Here is a 14768-nt window from a genome sequence, read left to right as displayed (position 1 = left end):
TGAAGATTAGCGTAGAAAAATGCCCCCCTGCAGAATGAGATGCAGCCAGTCACCGGAGGCTCCCTTATTTCAAAGATATTCATTAGCCTTAGGCTGAATGGGGGCTCCCTAAAGAGTTGGGGACCCTTAAGGGTTGGGCATACAATATACCGCAGGGGGCTCCATAATGCCCATGGGTCTCCACTAGTGAGGGATGGACTCTGATAACAAAGGAAAGAGGAAGTCACTCTAGTGAGAATTAGACCCTGGCAATCAGGGACAGAGGCGGGCTTTGCCAATCAGGGACAGAGGCGGGCTCTGCCTATCAGGGACAGAGGCAGGCTCTGCCAATAAGGGACAGAGATACGTACTGCCAGTGAGGGACATACCATACCGCTAAGTGGACCCTGACAGTAGAGTCAGAGGTAGGCTTTGCCAGTGTGGGACACGCCCCTCCCCTGCCAATAATGGACATGCTGTAGGTGCGAGGGATTACTTTGCTGCCAACAAAGGACAGGGTAATTCGTTCCCTGTTAAAAGGGCTTGTGAGCGATTCTGCCAGGAAGAACAAGAGGCAGCCTTTAGGACTGAGGAACATTTACTGCTAATGTGGGACAGACCCTTTGAGTGGGAGATAGATGCATGGGCTGCCAGTAAGGTGCATGCCTCCCACTGAGTAGTAGGTTCTACTACTTAGGGACAGAAGCTGACAGGACCTACCACTGAGGGGCATCTTATTTCATTCGATCCATTTATGTACATGAAGATTTAGCTACAATGTTAGCGTGAAAAAAGACAACAGACACACATGTTGTTTTAATGAGACAGAGGCAGCCTCAGACAGGGACATATCTCTGGCTGGCAGTAGTTTTCTTGGCCAGTAAGGGAGAAGGGGTTCTCTTGATAAGAGGGCTGAGACAGCCTCCTCCAGTATGAGACAGTGGGAACTCCTGGGTGGACAGCCACCCTCAGTGAATACTGGAGCTAACCCCTGCTTTGTTGGACCCAGATGCCTTACTAGTGAGAGTGACAGAGACAGCCCCCCTCCCATTGTGAATCACGGTGATCCCTCCATAGATAAAATGAGAGACAGAAAAAAGTCTGGGAGGGAAGTGTGGGAGACAATCACTCTGTCTCCCTGGTGTGAGATTAAAGGAACTCTCACTTTAAAGATGTTGACTCAGCACCTTAAGCTTGCAATACAGGGGGCTCTGAGGAGGCAGGGATAGAGTCAGTTCACTCAATGCCAGAGAGGGAGAGCCCTGAGGTCAGAGGAGGACAGAGAAAGCCTCCAATGCAGGCGGAGACCTCTCATGAGGTTTAAGGTATATACACATAGCTCCCAACTGGCTCCTGGTATGCTAGAGTTATTTATATACCTAACGGTGAATGGGTGCAAACTTGCTTTTTAAGATTCAATTGCAAGGGCGTGGAGTGACTACGCTTATTCTCTAATGGGGGAACACGAAACTACAAGTCCCATATTGTAAAGGGATGGCTTAAAAACTAATATAGAACAGCTGAAGAGATCACACATAAGAAAGAGCCACTTGGGTCTAGATTGAGACACCTCAAGCAGTGGAGGGTTATGAGACAGATCCTTGATACTAGGTGCACCACCCTCATTAGCTAAATTGTGATGGGCTTGAAGGTGCCCTCCTTGAGGGAATGTTTGTTATGGAGACCAATGTAACACCGTCAGCCATTCTGGACTTCTGTTTAGCCAAAAGAGTACTCACTTCGCATACTGCTATACATTTATTACTTTTCATGGAAAACGGGAACATTGAAACTAAAAGTCTCAGCGTGCAAAGTAATGTTGTTTAAAAAGCCATCATGTGACACTATTAAGCAGTATAACGTGACTGAGAGCACTGAAGTACCGGTGCTGAAAGACAGTGAATCACGATAAAATTCTGTAAGCACGGACACCCCTGCATCTGAAGAAAAGGGACTGCGCATCGGAGTGCCGCCGCGCTGCCCGCGGCGACCCGGAAGCTCTTGGCCGGCCGGCGAATCAGGTCGCGGCCGACCGGAAGTCCCGCCTCCCGAGGTCCGCGAGCCCGATTAAGAAGAGGAGACGAGCCGCGCCGCGCCGTGAGGAGCCCGCCGGAAGAGCGCAGTCGGTGAGTGGGGCCCAGGGCTGAAGTGAAGTGCGTGCGTGCCTGTGTGTATGCCGGGGAGGGGAGGGGGGAAGTGTGTGTGTGCGCGCGTGCGTGACTGTGTGTGCGCGTGCGTGACTGTGTGTGATTGAGCCTGTATGTGTGTCGTATGCCTGCGTGTGCATGCGCGCGCCTGTGTGTGTGTGTGTGTGTGTGTGTGTGTGTGTGTGTGTGTGTGTGTGTGTGTGCGCGCGCACGCGCGCCTGTGTATGCGTGCATGCAGAGGGGTGGGGGCTGGCTGTGTGCGAGCAGGGGCTGTGAGTTGATCTGCGCAAGCGCGGGTCAGACACGCGCTCCCGCGGGGAAAACTGCGAGCTCGTAACAGATTGGTGTCCTCATTCCCAGCATTCTCACTAACGGGCCACAATAGGTCTGAAGCAGACACCCTTCAATGCTCACGCATTGAGGGTAGGTCTGCTCGACCTAAAAATGAGTGTGTGTAGTGCGCTCCAGTGATATATATTAGTTAATTTCCTACTCTTCTGGATGATGCCAGTGAGAAGATTAAGAATACATCAGTGTGCGAAGAAGTAAAAAAAACACAAACAACTTACAAATTACAACACGCCCTGGCATGCAGAGGGAGATAACACCCGAGCTTGGGAAATGTTAGGAGAAAGGGTGCGGAGAATGGCCAGTAAGAAGGGACAGAAGCCCTGCTATTATGCATGGCAGGGATTTTCAAAAACTACCCTGCCCGACACCTTATTTACCACAATCTCACCCGACGTCCATGAAACGAGGTCTAACAGGTGTACACAAAGACTTCTGGTCCCCCGGCTTGCCAAACTAAACAAGGCTGCATTGGAGCTTAGCGAACTCCATGCAACAACTAATGAGGGTATGAATGTGTCTGTGTCCAAGCCCAAACCCGGAAGGGACACGAATTACATGGCCTCCTATAAGCCGCTCTCCATGCTCAACCTGGAATAAAACTACTAAGTAGAATTATAGCAAAACCGGCTATATCACTATGCCTGTTCTAATGCATACAGACAAGAATGGGTACATTTCTGCATGAAATATATCTCTTAATATAAGGAGACTTTATAGGGTCCTGAATGAAGCCTCACCTGAAGATTCCCGGAGGCAGATGTGGTGTCTGTGAATCTAGAAAAAGTGCTCGGTACTCTGCAGTGGGGATACCCTACCACCCAATGGAGAGGAGAGCGTGTTGGGACAAAACGGTGGCATTACTATTCTCCAAATCAGTGGCAGAGTACGACCAGAGACATTTTCTCTGATCAACCCTATGTATATAAGGGTACTAGAGTGGTGCCCATTAACCCGCCTCTGTTTGCAGTGCAATTGAAATATAATTTACTGCAGGAACATACTTGAGGCAACTGCTTGAGAGATGGGGTGCATATCACCTCACTGTGCACGTGACCTATTGTTATATTCAAGAGCTGGAAGGACTAGACTTGGACTAATAGCCCAGCTCCTGCCGGAAATTGGGGAATGGTCAGGCATAAGAACCAACTGGTCCAAGACCTACATTTTCTCATTGTATCCAGGTAATGGATAGCCCCTTGACCGATCTCTAGGTCACAAGGGCACCACAAACGTTTATATATATAAAGATAAACATTTATCAAACAGAAGAAACGGGGGGGGGGGGGACTAACTGTTACCATAGGTTTCTAAGGTGCAAAAATCACAATTTGGAGAACCCAGGTTGCACATTATTTTGCGAATGACCCATACTGAAATGGCGATTCTTACTAAACTGCCTTATTTATTACAAACCTGCTGATCGAGGTTCGTAACATTGGTTTAGACCACTGGAATACAGTCAATATAGAATAGACAGAATACATATTAATGCCTCGGTGCACCCGACTTTGAATTATATTATCTAGCTGTACAGTTGCAGCGACTTGCTAGGTAGCTGGATGGCGACTGCAGGGAGGAGATAGAACAGCAGTGTAGTAAAGTCAGGGGGCGCTGGTGAGATTGTTTATGGGTGGGGTGATGGAGCAGATCCAGAACATTAGGATGCAACACCCACTCGTTTAGACAGCCCTAAAATGTTGAAGGCGTTCAAAAAAAAAATCAACAAAAGAAAAACTTGAAGGTAGAACTATATCCACTAGCACTACTGTTGGCTGGGATTCCACATAAAGATGTTTTTTCCTTTTTAATGCCAGGCAAATGTCAGAATAAACGGACATTCGCTCAGCAATGGGGTGGGGGTTCTCCTAACTGACAGCTTATTTATTCCCCCAGAGAGATTAATAGTGCAGTAAGGGCTACCCCCTGAACAATTGTTTACATAAAAGGCTTCATTCAGCACTGTTAAAAATTGGACTTTTGGTCGGCTAGGGCAAGTTCCAAAGTCGGCACCACTCTAGTCAGGATAAGGAAGTTATACTCTTAAAATAACCCCTTCTCACCCCCTTTGTAGCTTGGCACGGGCAGTCAGGCTCATTTTAAAGGCAACGTGTACAGCATTTGAACATAGCCAGCAGCAATGTAAGCACTACAAAAGGACACCACACCAGTTTAGAGAAATATCCAACATTTTTATATAGTTAAGACAAGACCAAAAACTATAAAAATCCACAATACAGTACTTAAAAATCTTCAATTATCAAAATATGCTCGAAAAATTGTTTCTCGATGTCGATAACTCCGTCCGGGGCTATCAAGGCATCGTAAGCAAACAAATCCAAACAGTTCTGGCTGACTGCGGCATCGCAGGCCAGCTACGGTGTCGGGAAGAACCGTAAATAGTACCTTTTAGAAATGTAGGGCGTTGGCAACCTCTCATTGAGATTCTGAAAGCAGTGTCCGCAGGCGTAGGTACCGGAGGTCGATGCCGGAGTCGTAGGGGCCCTTAAGGTCACACGTGTTGCTGGTCAAACTCCCTTCTGTTGAAGTCAGGAGCGCTGGCGTTGGCAGGCGTCAGGTGCTGCGGTGCGAAGTGCAGCAGTGAGACCAGGGTCGCGGTGCGAGCAGCGCCTCGGTGATGGCGTTGTCAGCGAGACCAGGGTCGCAGTGCGAGGTGAAGGCGGTGTTCGTCGCGGTGCTCGCAGGTCGCGGTGCAAGCAGTGGTATTGTCGTGGCTGAAGCACTGTCGTCGGCTGGCAAACTGGAGTCTATGGTGCCCGCTTCAGTAAGCCATGGCTGCGGTGCGGGATGAGGGTGGTGCATCATGTAACTTTACAAGTGATGCCCTCGAACCATGGTGCATGCAGCGACGTAGATTCCTGCGTGGAGCGTCGTCGTCGTGAAGCGAGGCAGTGCGGTGCCCACAGGTCTCGGTGTGAGCAGTGGCTCGATGGCAGCGTCAGCAGGCTAGTCGGTGAGACCAGGGTCGCGGTGCGGCGTTTCCCTCTGCGGTGTCTTCAGGACACGGAGTCTGCAACGATGTTGTAGACGGCGTTGGGTTGCTGTTTCCTCTGTTGCAGCACAAAACACACAGTCCCCCAGTGCTGAGGGCAGAAGAGCTTGAAGTCTTTGCTGTTCCTGAGACTTCTCGAACAGGGGGCAAGCTCTACCTCAAGCCCTTGGAGAGACTCACAAAAGTAGATTGCAGACAGTCCAGTCCTTTTTTCTGCCGAAGACAGAAGCAGCCACTGCAGGCCAACACAGCAATGTGGTAGTCTCTCCTCACAGCTTCTCCAGCTCTTCTTCTTGGCAGTCTTCTTGATCCAAAAGAGTTCTAAAGTGCAGGGGTCTGGGCCCCAATATTTATATCCCAAACTCCTTTGATCTCTTAAGCAGAGAGGGTCTGTGCCCAGCCAGAACCAGTTCTGTCTTCTCTGGTGTGACTTCCTGGCAGAAGGTGGGGACGGCATGGTCAGAGGCAGGCCAGGCCCTTTGAGGTGCAAGGAAATCTATTCCCCCTTCGTTAATTGCAGCCCAGGTCTATTCAGCCCGTTCCTGACCCACCTAGAGTATCTGGAGCTACTTTCTCCCCAGCCTTCTGTCATCCAAAACCCAGACAGGCAATCCACATTCCAGCAGAGGCACACAGGATGACTGAGCAAGAAAACACCTACTTTCTAAAAGTGGTATTTTCAAATACAGAAAGTAAAAATCCCCTTCACTAAAAGATGCATCTTTAGATTCTGAGTTGAAGCATACTAAACTTTATTTTCCTACCTAATTCCCCGGGCCAGTTATGTTTTTAAGAGGTCATAAACAAACTCCCCATTCTGTCCTATGGGGAATGGGTAGCCTTGCAATAGCGAAAAACAAATTTGGCCGTAATTCACTATCAGGACATACCACACACACCAGGGCATATCCTACATTTCACATAAACTACACTCTGCCCAAAGAGGGTACCATGGGCCTACCTTAGGGGTGGCTGAGAAGTAAGAAAAGGGAAGGTGAGGAACTGGCAAATATGTGCACTGGCCAAGTCGACATGGCAGTTACAAACTGCGCGCAGACTCCGCAACGATGGGTCTGAGGTTCCTTTTCCGGGCTACTCACCTGGGTGGCACAATCAATGCTGGAAGCCCACTAGTAGCATTTGATTTACAGGCCCTGGCCCACTCAGTGCACTTTACCAGGGACTAGCAAGTAAAATATCCAATCATGGAAACACCAATCCATAACACAATTTACCACAGGAGCACTTGCACTTTACTTGCACTTTACCACGGATCAGCAGTGGGAAAAGTGAGCAGAAACACTACGCCAGCAAAAACAGTCAAAACTGGCAGGTCAGAAAACAATAACTCAGGGGAAACACACCAAAACACGCCAAAAGATGCCAAGTCTAACAAGTACATACACTACGTACTACAATAGGTACTAGAACACAAGAGTTCTTCAACTTCTATTTATGGTAGGAGCGACTCGCCAGTAGTTTATTTTGTTTTATAGGGCACTAATTAAAATGGAGGAAAAAAATTTGAGCAAGGCCAGTGCTACTTGGTAAACTGAGTTTGGAAGAGAACTAGATGATGGTAAGTAGGAAAAGATTTTAATGTACAGTCAAGGCTCTAGTAATAGCCGATTTAAGTATACACAGTTCAAATGCCTTCAAACCTACCCAACACCCCAGAAACTAAACAAGATATTTGGCTTAGAGAGAGACATGTATGGAGATGTCCTCTAATCACTGAAGTCAATTTTACATCTAGAAACTACACGGAGGCTGGTTTGTGGAGTCTGTTGTAATGCCCAAAACGTAGAGAAGCAGGTAATCCAATGTTGGACCTGGCGCTGGCTAAGCCATAATGCTGAAATGCGGGGGAGGATCCCTCGTACTTCCGATGGAAGAGTGAATTAGTGCAGTAGGCAAAGGCTGTTTGCAGTTCATGGTATTGGAATAAGGCGGCTTAGACCTCAACACCTATCAAGTGAAATCTTGAACAAATTTGAAGGAAATAATGTAGCAAAACCACCACTCCAAATAGCATGTTAGTCAAATAGTCACTGTTGTCCACACAAAGAATTGAGAGAATCGGCCAAAAACATCTTGTTTACAGGCAGTCAAATCCAGCTAGTGCATGTGGCAGGAAGTGGACGATTGGGGTGATGGAACCAGGAAAACTTTACATGTTTGGAAGAGATTGGCAGGTGGGATAAACTTTAATATTTCCTTGTACCAACCACATATTTTGCAGGCACAAACAGCGGGCCAAATTCTCAAAAGTAAACATACACATGTTGATTTATAAACAACACCTAGGAGTACATTTTCAATTCACTATTCAAAATTTTAGAACACATTTAAGTGTTGACTTGAATGTCTCAACCCCCTGTTGTAACCTCATGTAACAAGATTTAGGAGAGTAAAGTTACTAGTAGTAACTTTTCACATGAAGATGAAAACTCTGCCACTGAGGCAGATATCTTATTAGAAGTTACTGTGAAAAATAAAGTAGATTAAATTATTCTAAAAATATTGGAAATGTTAATCATCAATGTTTAAAATAAAAGTAATAACTGATCATTTTAACATTGTCTAAAATCAAAATAATTATTTATCGTTCGTTCCATGGGACCCCCGTTCAGGAGTGCGTTTAACAGTCAGGGGTTACTGGGCCACAACCGTGAGGTTTTACACCTTTTACCTCTGCTGTCTTGGGGTTTGGTCTACTATGGCTCTGCAAACATGGTCATCAAATACACCCCTTTCCGCACTTCTTTGAGTAGTTGCAATAGTGAGCAGTCACTGACCTCTCAGGGAGGTTAGTGTGGGTGTTACTTAGGCTCGGAAATCAATACCACCCCTCCAGCAGTGCAATAAGATTAATGTACAGCCCAATTAATTCTCTTTGTAATAAAAAAAGTACTTTATTACACAGAATACTACTACACATGCAATAATGCATGGATACCCGGTACACTGATGCAATTCTTTGTGCTCTCAGGGGCCTCTGTCAACTAGGCCTCCACCTGTCTCTAGCAAGTTCCCCTTTACACCTCGACGCTGTTTACAATATGTAATACGTAACAGTCCTTTGTACATCAAGTCTGTGCAGTGCTCTTTCTACTGTAGATTTTAGGTCTTCGAAAAACCCTGACACTTGAATTGTTTAAGATCACAGCTCCATGTCAACCACTTTGGGAAAAGTTTGGATTTGTTCTCATAACTATTTTGTACTTGTGCATTTGTAGGTAGGGCTCTGGTAAAGTTTGCTTACCCTGTGCAGTTAGATAACAGATTCTAAATGCAGTTTTTTCGGGTAAAGAACTGGGAGTTCTGCTTTGTGTAGAGGTTCGAAAAGCTCCTTCATTAACTACGTTAGGACCAGATTAAGGTTCCACATAGGCGTGGGTGCCACTCTGGGTCACACTATTCTCTTAGCCATCAAACACTCACGCACAGGGTCAGACTGATTTGCATATAGCCATGTCTGAACTGGGGTGGCAGAGTGGGCTAAAGAACGGTGATGGATTAAACCCAGATCTTTTGACTGGGTGTGAGTGTTTGATTGATTCAGATGCTCCGTCCATCACCACCCCCTTTTGTCCGCCATAAGTGTGGCAGGGTATGCTCAGACGGGAGTCTCTTGCTCACTTTGCCACTGGATTCAAGCAAGCCGGGCTGAAGACGGCTGGAATGCCAGAAACCGGTCCTCGGAAGCTTGTTTCCGGTCCAGGGAAGACATGACTTGGCAGTTCTGGCTGGACTGTTCCCATGAGGCACAGGGTCAGACTGATTTGCATATAGCCATGTCTGAACTAGGGTGGCAGAGTGGGCTAAAGAAAGGTGATGGATTAAACCCAGATCTTTTGAGTGGGTGTGAGTGTTTGATTGATTCAGATGCTCCGTCCATCACCACCCCCTTTTGTACCATGATCTTTCAGCAGGCAGAGATTGCAGACTTTGTGGGTGTCCTTCAGGGTAAACTTGGGGTGTCCTATGGCAGAATCTAAATGGAGTATTTTCCATTGACCCTGGTGGTACTCTCCCTCCCCTTCCGTGCATTATACGATTGCATGGTCGAAGACTTGTACAGTCCACTCACTTCTCTGATGATCTTTGACAAATTCGCTGGTGTCTTTTTGGTTTCTACCCTCTCTGTTTTGCTATTCTTCTCTCGGTTTTCTAAGAGATGAACAGTTGATTTTTCTTTGAAACTTCTCTTCGCACTTGCAGAGATTTGGTTGTTGCTTTCAGATGGCCAACAGCAGTAAAAAAAGAATCTGAAGAGGACCATGCACAGAAGCTTTCGAGGTGCACACCAGATGTTACAAGGGGATGAGATTGGACACCAAATGGTACCAGAGAATGCCCACAAACAAAAGGTAAGGAAGAAGAGAAAATTAAGTATTTCAGACCCAACCACTAGATAGCGGAATAATGCACAGCATGTGAATCCAGAAAATAATCAAATTGCAGAACTTTAGAAATATGGTTGGTGAATTGCAATTACTGTGTGTATAACAGTCTGTCCTTCCCCTAACCCCTCCCATTTTGTACTAAGGGATTCCCATTTTCCAGCCAATTCTTTTGTCACTCCCACTTGCTAACACATAGGCTTATGTGTGTCGAGATCTCTGCACAGAAAACATAGAAGATGCAGAGGTCTCAAACCCTAGGTTTGTAAATTGAAGTTAGTAATAGATGTAGTACTACTGTAGTACTATCAAAAGTATTACAATATGCATGGCAACATGTGTCCAGAGCACTGGAGAAAAGGTCACAACTAGGCAAAGACAGTTAAGAGGTCAAACAAGGCAGTCCATGATTTCACTGGATGTGTGCTGGGTGTAATCCAGTACTACCCATCATCTCTTACAAGGAGACAGATTTACTGTTTCCCATCAAATATGTGATCTTTAAGAGTAATAACTCTCCAGTTTTCCTCCTGGCTTACCCATAAGTCTACTTGCACTTCTAACAGTATGTTGCCATTCAGAATGCAGCATGCACAGATTACTCTTAAACAAGAGCTAGTAAAAATAAGGTGGCCTCCCTAACTTCCTTTCTACTTAACTACACTCCAGTCTGATCCCAGCTCAATTTTTAGACCTAGCATGGAATCCTTACAGTGTTTCTAAAACTCAAATTGATGGTAATGTGTATGTGGCAAGTGATAAAGGACTTCTGCGATACAAGTTAAGGTGTCTAATGGGAAGAGTTTTTAATGAAGTTTTAGAATACTGTCCCTGTAAATACCTGTTTAAGTAACAAAAGGATTCTGTGGTCTGGGCATAAGAAGAACCACAAGCCACCTAGATTAACCTTGCCAGACTGTACACAGAATTGGTAAAAAAGAAGTGAATACAACTCCCAATTCTTCACACCCATGCAATCTACCTTAAATGACAGCACATACTCACAACCACTGAATGTTATTTTTAGATTTCTTCTCAAGGAGATCGATGCCTTCCAGCACATTGGTGATGTCATAGATCCTTCTCTTTTGCACTTTCAGGATCTCTGCTGCTTTGTTCAAGTCTACAACACCATCCGCCGACTGGCTTAGCAGCTCAATGAACTTCTTTGTGAGCAGGCCAAGAGAAGTGTCATATCTATTCTTTTCAAAGTAGGCCTTTCGAGATGAACATGCTGAAAAACAACATGCAGGGAAACAATTATGCAAAGGCAAGTTAGGTCACAACAATGCTTGTAAGATTAACATTACTTTAGAAGAGCGGAGAGAAGTCAGAGAGAAGGCAAGATCTACACTAAAAGGTTTTGCAACTATTACTATGAGAAGCATCAGCTCTTTACCCAACCTGCCTCCTTTTTTTTCAGCTCCTGTTTTGTAGTCTATCTACACTAGGGCATTATTGCTGTGACCTAGAGATGATAAGGCTGTCGCAGACTTGAATTAATATGCACAGAACTGTTAATCTGGAGTTTGTGTTAAAAAAATAGCAAATTGGCGCTGCAGGGGTCCCTTACTGTTTTTATATCAAGTCATATCACCTTCAGTATTATGTACACTACACTTCCACAACATATTTCAAACACCAGCATGCTTCTCTGAACAGGTGCTAACCAGTTTTGCCAATAATACAGCACATCAACAGAAAAGTGCCCCAACCACAAAAGCAACACTCCACAAGTGCCAAGGGGCTTCACAACTGCAAGTGAAAGCTGTGTATACACCTGCAGTATTACACACAAGGATAGCAGTTTAGGAGTTTTCTACAGGCCTCCCGTTCCAGACTCGAAAACCACAAATTCATTGTGAAGCCCTAAGATCACAGTTCAACGCACCCGTGCCCCCAACCACTATTTACCATGCCAAAATAAAAAATAAAGATCTCAAGTATCGCCCATCACTAACCAGTACCAGAGTCCAACTTAAAGTTTGTTTCATAAAGTTCCTTGATTCTCAAGGTAGCCTTGTCTAGGAGGAGTTGCTTGACTCAAATGAAGTGGTATGGTGCTAAACTGAGGTACAAGTACAACACACTTACTACTGTTCCAATATGTATTTGGATATTCAGCAAGTGTTGTGTGAATTTTCTTAAAATACATACCATTTAAGAAATAAATATGTACATAGAGGAAAAACATTCAATTAAAAAAAATTCATCCTAGAAGGTGTATGTTCTGTAGTTGATATGTAGTAGGCACAATCTAGCATGGCTGGGAAACGTTTTTAAGGATCCATATGTTGCGTCAAGATCTTGTGAACATGTTGTGTGTTTCCTTTTCCAGATACCTTTAACTCTTGACAAGTGACTTGTGCTCGGTGGAGCCTTAATCTGTTCTGATTAGTTTTGTTGTTGAAATCAATAAAAGCAATTTGACAAAAATTAAAATAAATTCAAACAATAACATATCAACAAAATATAGTGGACCATTAATTGTGAACAGTGTGAGAGATACAACATAATATTAGACAGTTATTGTTTTGAAGCAGAGACAGTATCTAACACATACCACCCTCAGACATTATTAACCTATTCTAAACAAGTCAAGCAGGCTTGCAAACATTCTGATAACTCCTGGTTTAATGTTGGTGGATCTCATCAATTCCCACAGGACAGTGAAGAGGTGTATTCTCAAGTATATCCTCTTTTCATCAAAATTCTTCTCACCACAGCTACCAGAGTTCACAAACCCATAGTTCTCTTCACAAAAGGGAAGCAATGGCAACAGGTCATGAAGAACAAATTACTTACCATCGATAACAAATTATCAGCAAGAGGCAATAACTAGATACAGATTCTTTACCTTTGAATTCCCCATGCGTCAGGCTGGATCTGGAAACTTTTGCACGGGCAGTACCTCTGTGCGCTGTCAGGTGGCTTCGCGTGGAGTCGTTAGCGTCAGTTAAGACATCACGCTCACCTATAGATGCGCCACCCAGGCACGTGGATGTCAGTACTTTTCACTTTTCCACGCTAGAAGCGCAGAGCCATGAAGTGAACTGACTGGATTGTGTCTCACAACTAGGGCCTTGAAAAAAGGAGCCACCTTAACAAATTAAGCCGCAGACCGGGAAGGCATGGGTGGGTCTGTAAGCAATCTGCTGCTAGATATGGTCTCTACCCGATAATCTGTTACCGAAGAAAATTAACATGCTCATCTGATAGAGAATTCTAGCTGCAGATTCTTTACCTTTGAATAATCAAGCCATAACATCCAGGCGGTGGGCTGCGGACAGATTTCTACATTAAGTCCTGCAGGACCGAACAGGCAAAATGCCCGTCCCTGCGGACCTAACTGTCCAGGCAGTAATGCTTGGCAAACGCATGCAGGAACGCCCACATTGCAGCCTGACAGATGTCCAGGACTGGGACACCCGTAACAAACACCAAGGTCGCAGCCTTCCCCCGGTGGAATAGGCACGTATGGGGCTGCTTTTTAGCCAGGGCGTAGCAGATTTTAATGCAAAGAATGACCGAGCGAAAAATGGTCTGTTCTGCACTGCCCAACCTTTCTTAGCTCCCACGTAACCACAAAGAGTGGGTCGTCCACCCGGAACTCTTCTGCGGTCAAGGTAGGCTCTTTTTGGGCCCAGACAGTGGAGACACTCCTCTTCCTTAGAGAGGTACGAAGGAGCAAATTAGGTTGGCAGTGTGATTGATCGACCAAGATGGAATGGAGTCACCACCTATGGTAGAAATGAGGCACGGGTGCAAAGCACCACTATGTACACAAAAGTCATTGTGTGGGGGCTTACATGATAATGCCTGTAACTCACTCATCCTCCGGGCAGATGTTATTGCCACTGGAAAGGCGGTTGCGATGGTAAGCAGCCAAAGGAGACAATTATTCAAAGGCTCGAAAGGAGCACACATGAAATGTGAGAACCAAATTAACATCCCACTATGGCTTGACAAAGGTGCATGGGTGAAAACATATGAACCAGCCCTTCAAGGAATCTATTTACAATAGGGGATTTGAACAAGGAGGGTTGGTCCGGCAGCCGCAAGAAAGTGGACTGAGCAGAGAGATAACCCTTAAGATTACCCAAAGCAGAGCCCTGCTGGGAAGGGTAAGAATGAAAATAATAATGCACTCTCCTCAACTGCAGATCAGCCGCTAGACACTCCTTCGCTATCGCCGATCTCATCCTAAAATTGGATCTTGACTTAATCATCATGACTGAAACATGGCTAACAGAATCTTCTACACCTATAATGGACATTCTGGTTCCCCCCAACTACCACATCACTAGACTTGACAGGTCTGGCAATAAAAAAGGTGGCGGAATCGCATGTATATACAGGAGCAACCTCTCTGTCTCGAAAGTAACTTCCCCTTCCCTACCCTCCCCAACCTCCTGTGAATACATCTGCCTCGATATTATCAGTGAGGGCAAACAGATCTGCACTCTTCATGGCGTTTACCACCCACCCGGCGACAACCTTACCTTCTCCCAACAAATCATGGATATGATCTCAACCAACTCCGAGCGACAACTCACACAAATATACCTTGGTGACTTCAACCTCCACTGGAACGATCATAGTGATGCGGTGGTAAAAGGTCTGAAGAATTTCCTTAACGCCCTTGACCTCACTCAAATTTGCAACAGTCCAACACACGAGAAAGGCTCTATCCTCGACCTTATCATCTCCAAAGAGGCCTCTATCCAACTCGAATCTATCCAACCCTGTGACTGGTCAGACCATCATATTATCACATTCTTCATCAATGAAAAAGTTAAATTTAACCCTGTTCAATCCGCCAGGCCCAAAGTCTGGAAAAGAGACATGAAAAAACTAAACTCAAACTCTCTGCCC

The 14768-nt window shown here is 45.5% G+C and overlaps 1 protein-coding gene across 1 annotated transcript in view; it reads right to left on the bottom strand.

Annotated features, from left to right (window-relative positions):
• The window catches only part of E2F3 (E2F transcription factor 3), a 175186-nt gene that overhangs the window by 57456 nt on the left and 102962 nt on the right, over positions 1-14768 (bottom strand). Inside the window, exon 3 of the mRNA XM_086965146.1 lies at positions 10899-11127. Within this exon, the coding sequence (XP_086821272.1) occupies positions 10899-11127 (229 nt within the window). The remainder of the gene's footprint in view (positions 1-10898; positions 11128-14768) is intronic.

Source organism: Lissotriton vulgaris, chromosome 4_1 (genome assembly GCF_964263255.1).
Source record: "Lissotriton vulgaris chromosome 4_1, aLisVul1.2, whole genome shotgun sequence".
Classification (NCBI taxonomy): domain Eukaryota; kingdom Metazoa; phylum Chordata; class Amphibia; order Caudata; family Salamandridae; genus Lissotriton; species Lissotriton vulgaris.
This window is presented reverse-complemented; position numbering and strand designations above follow the sequence as displayed.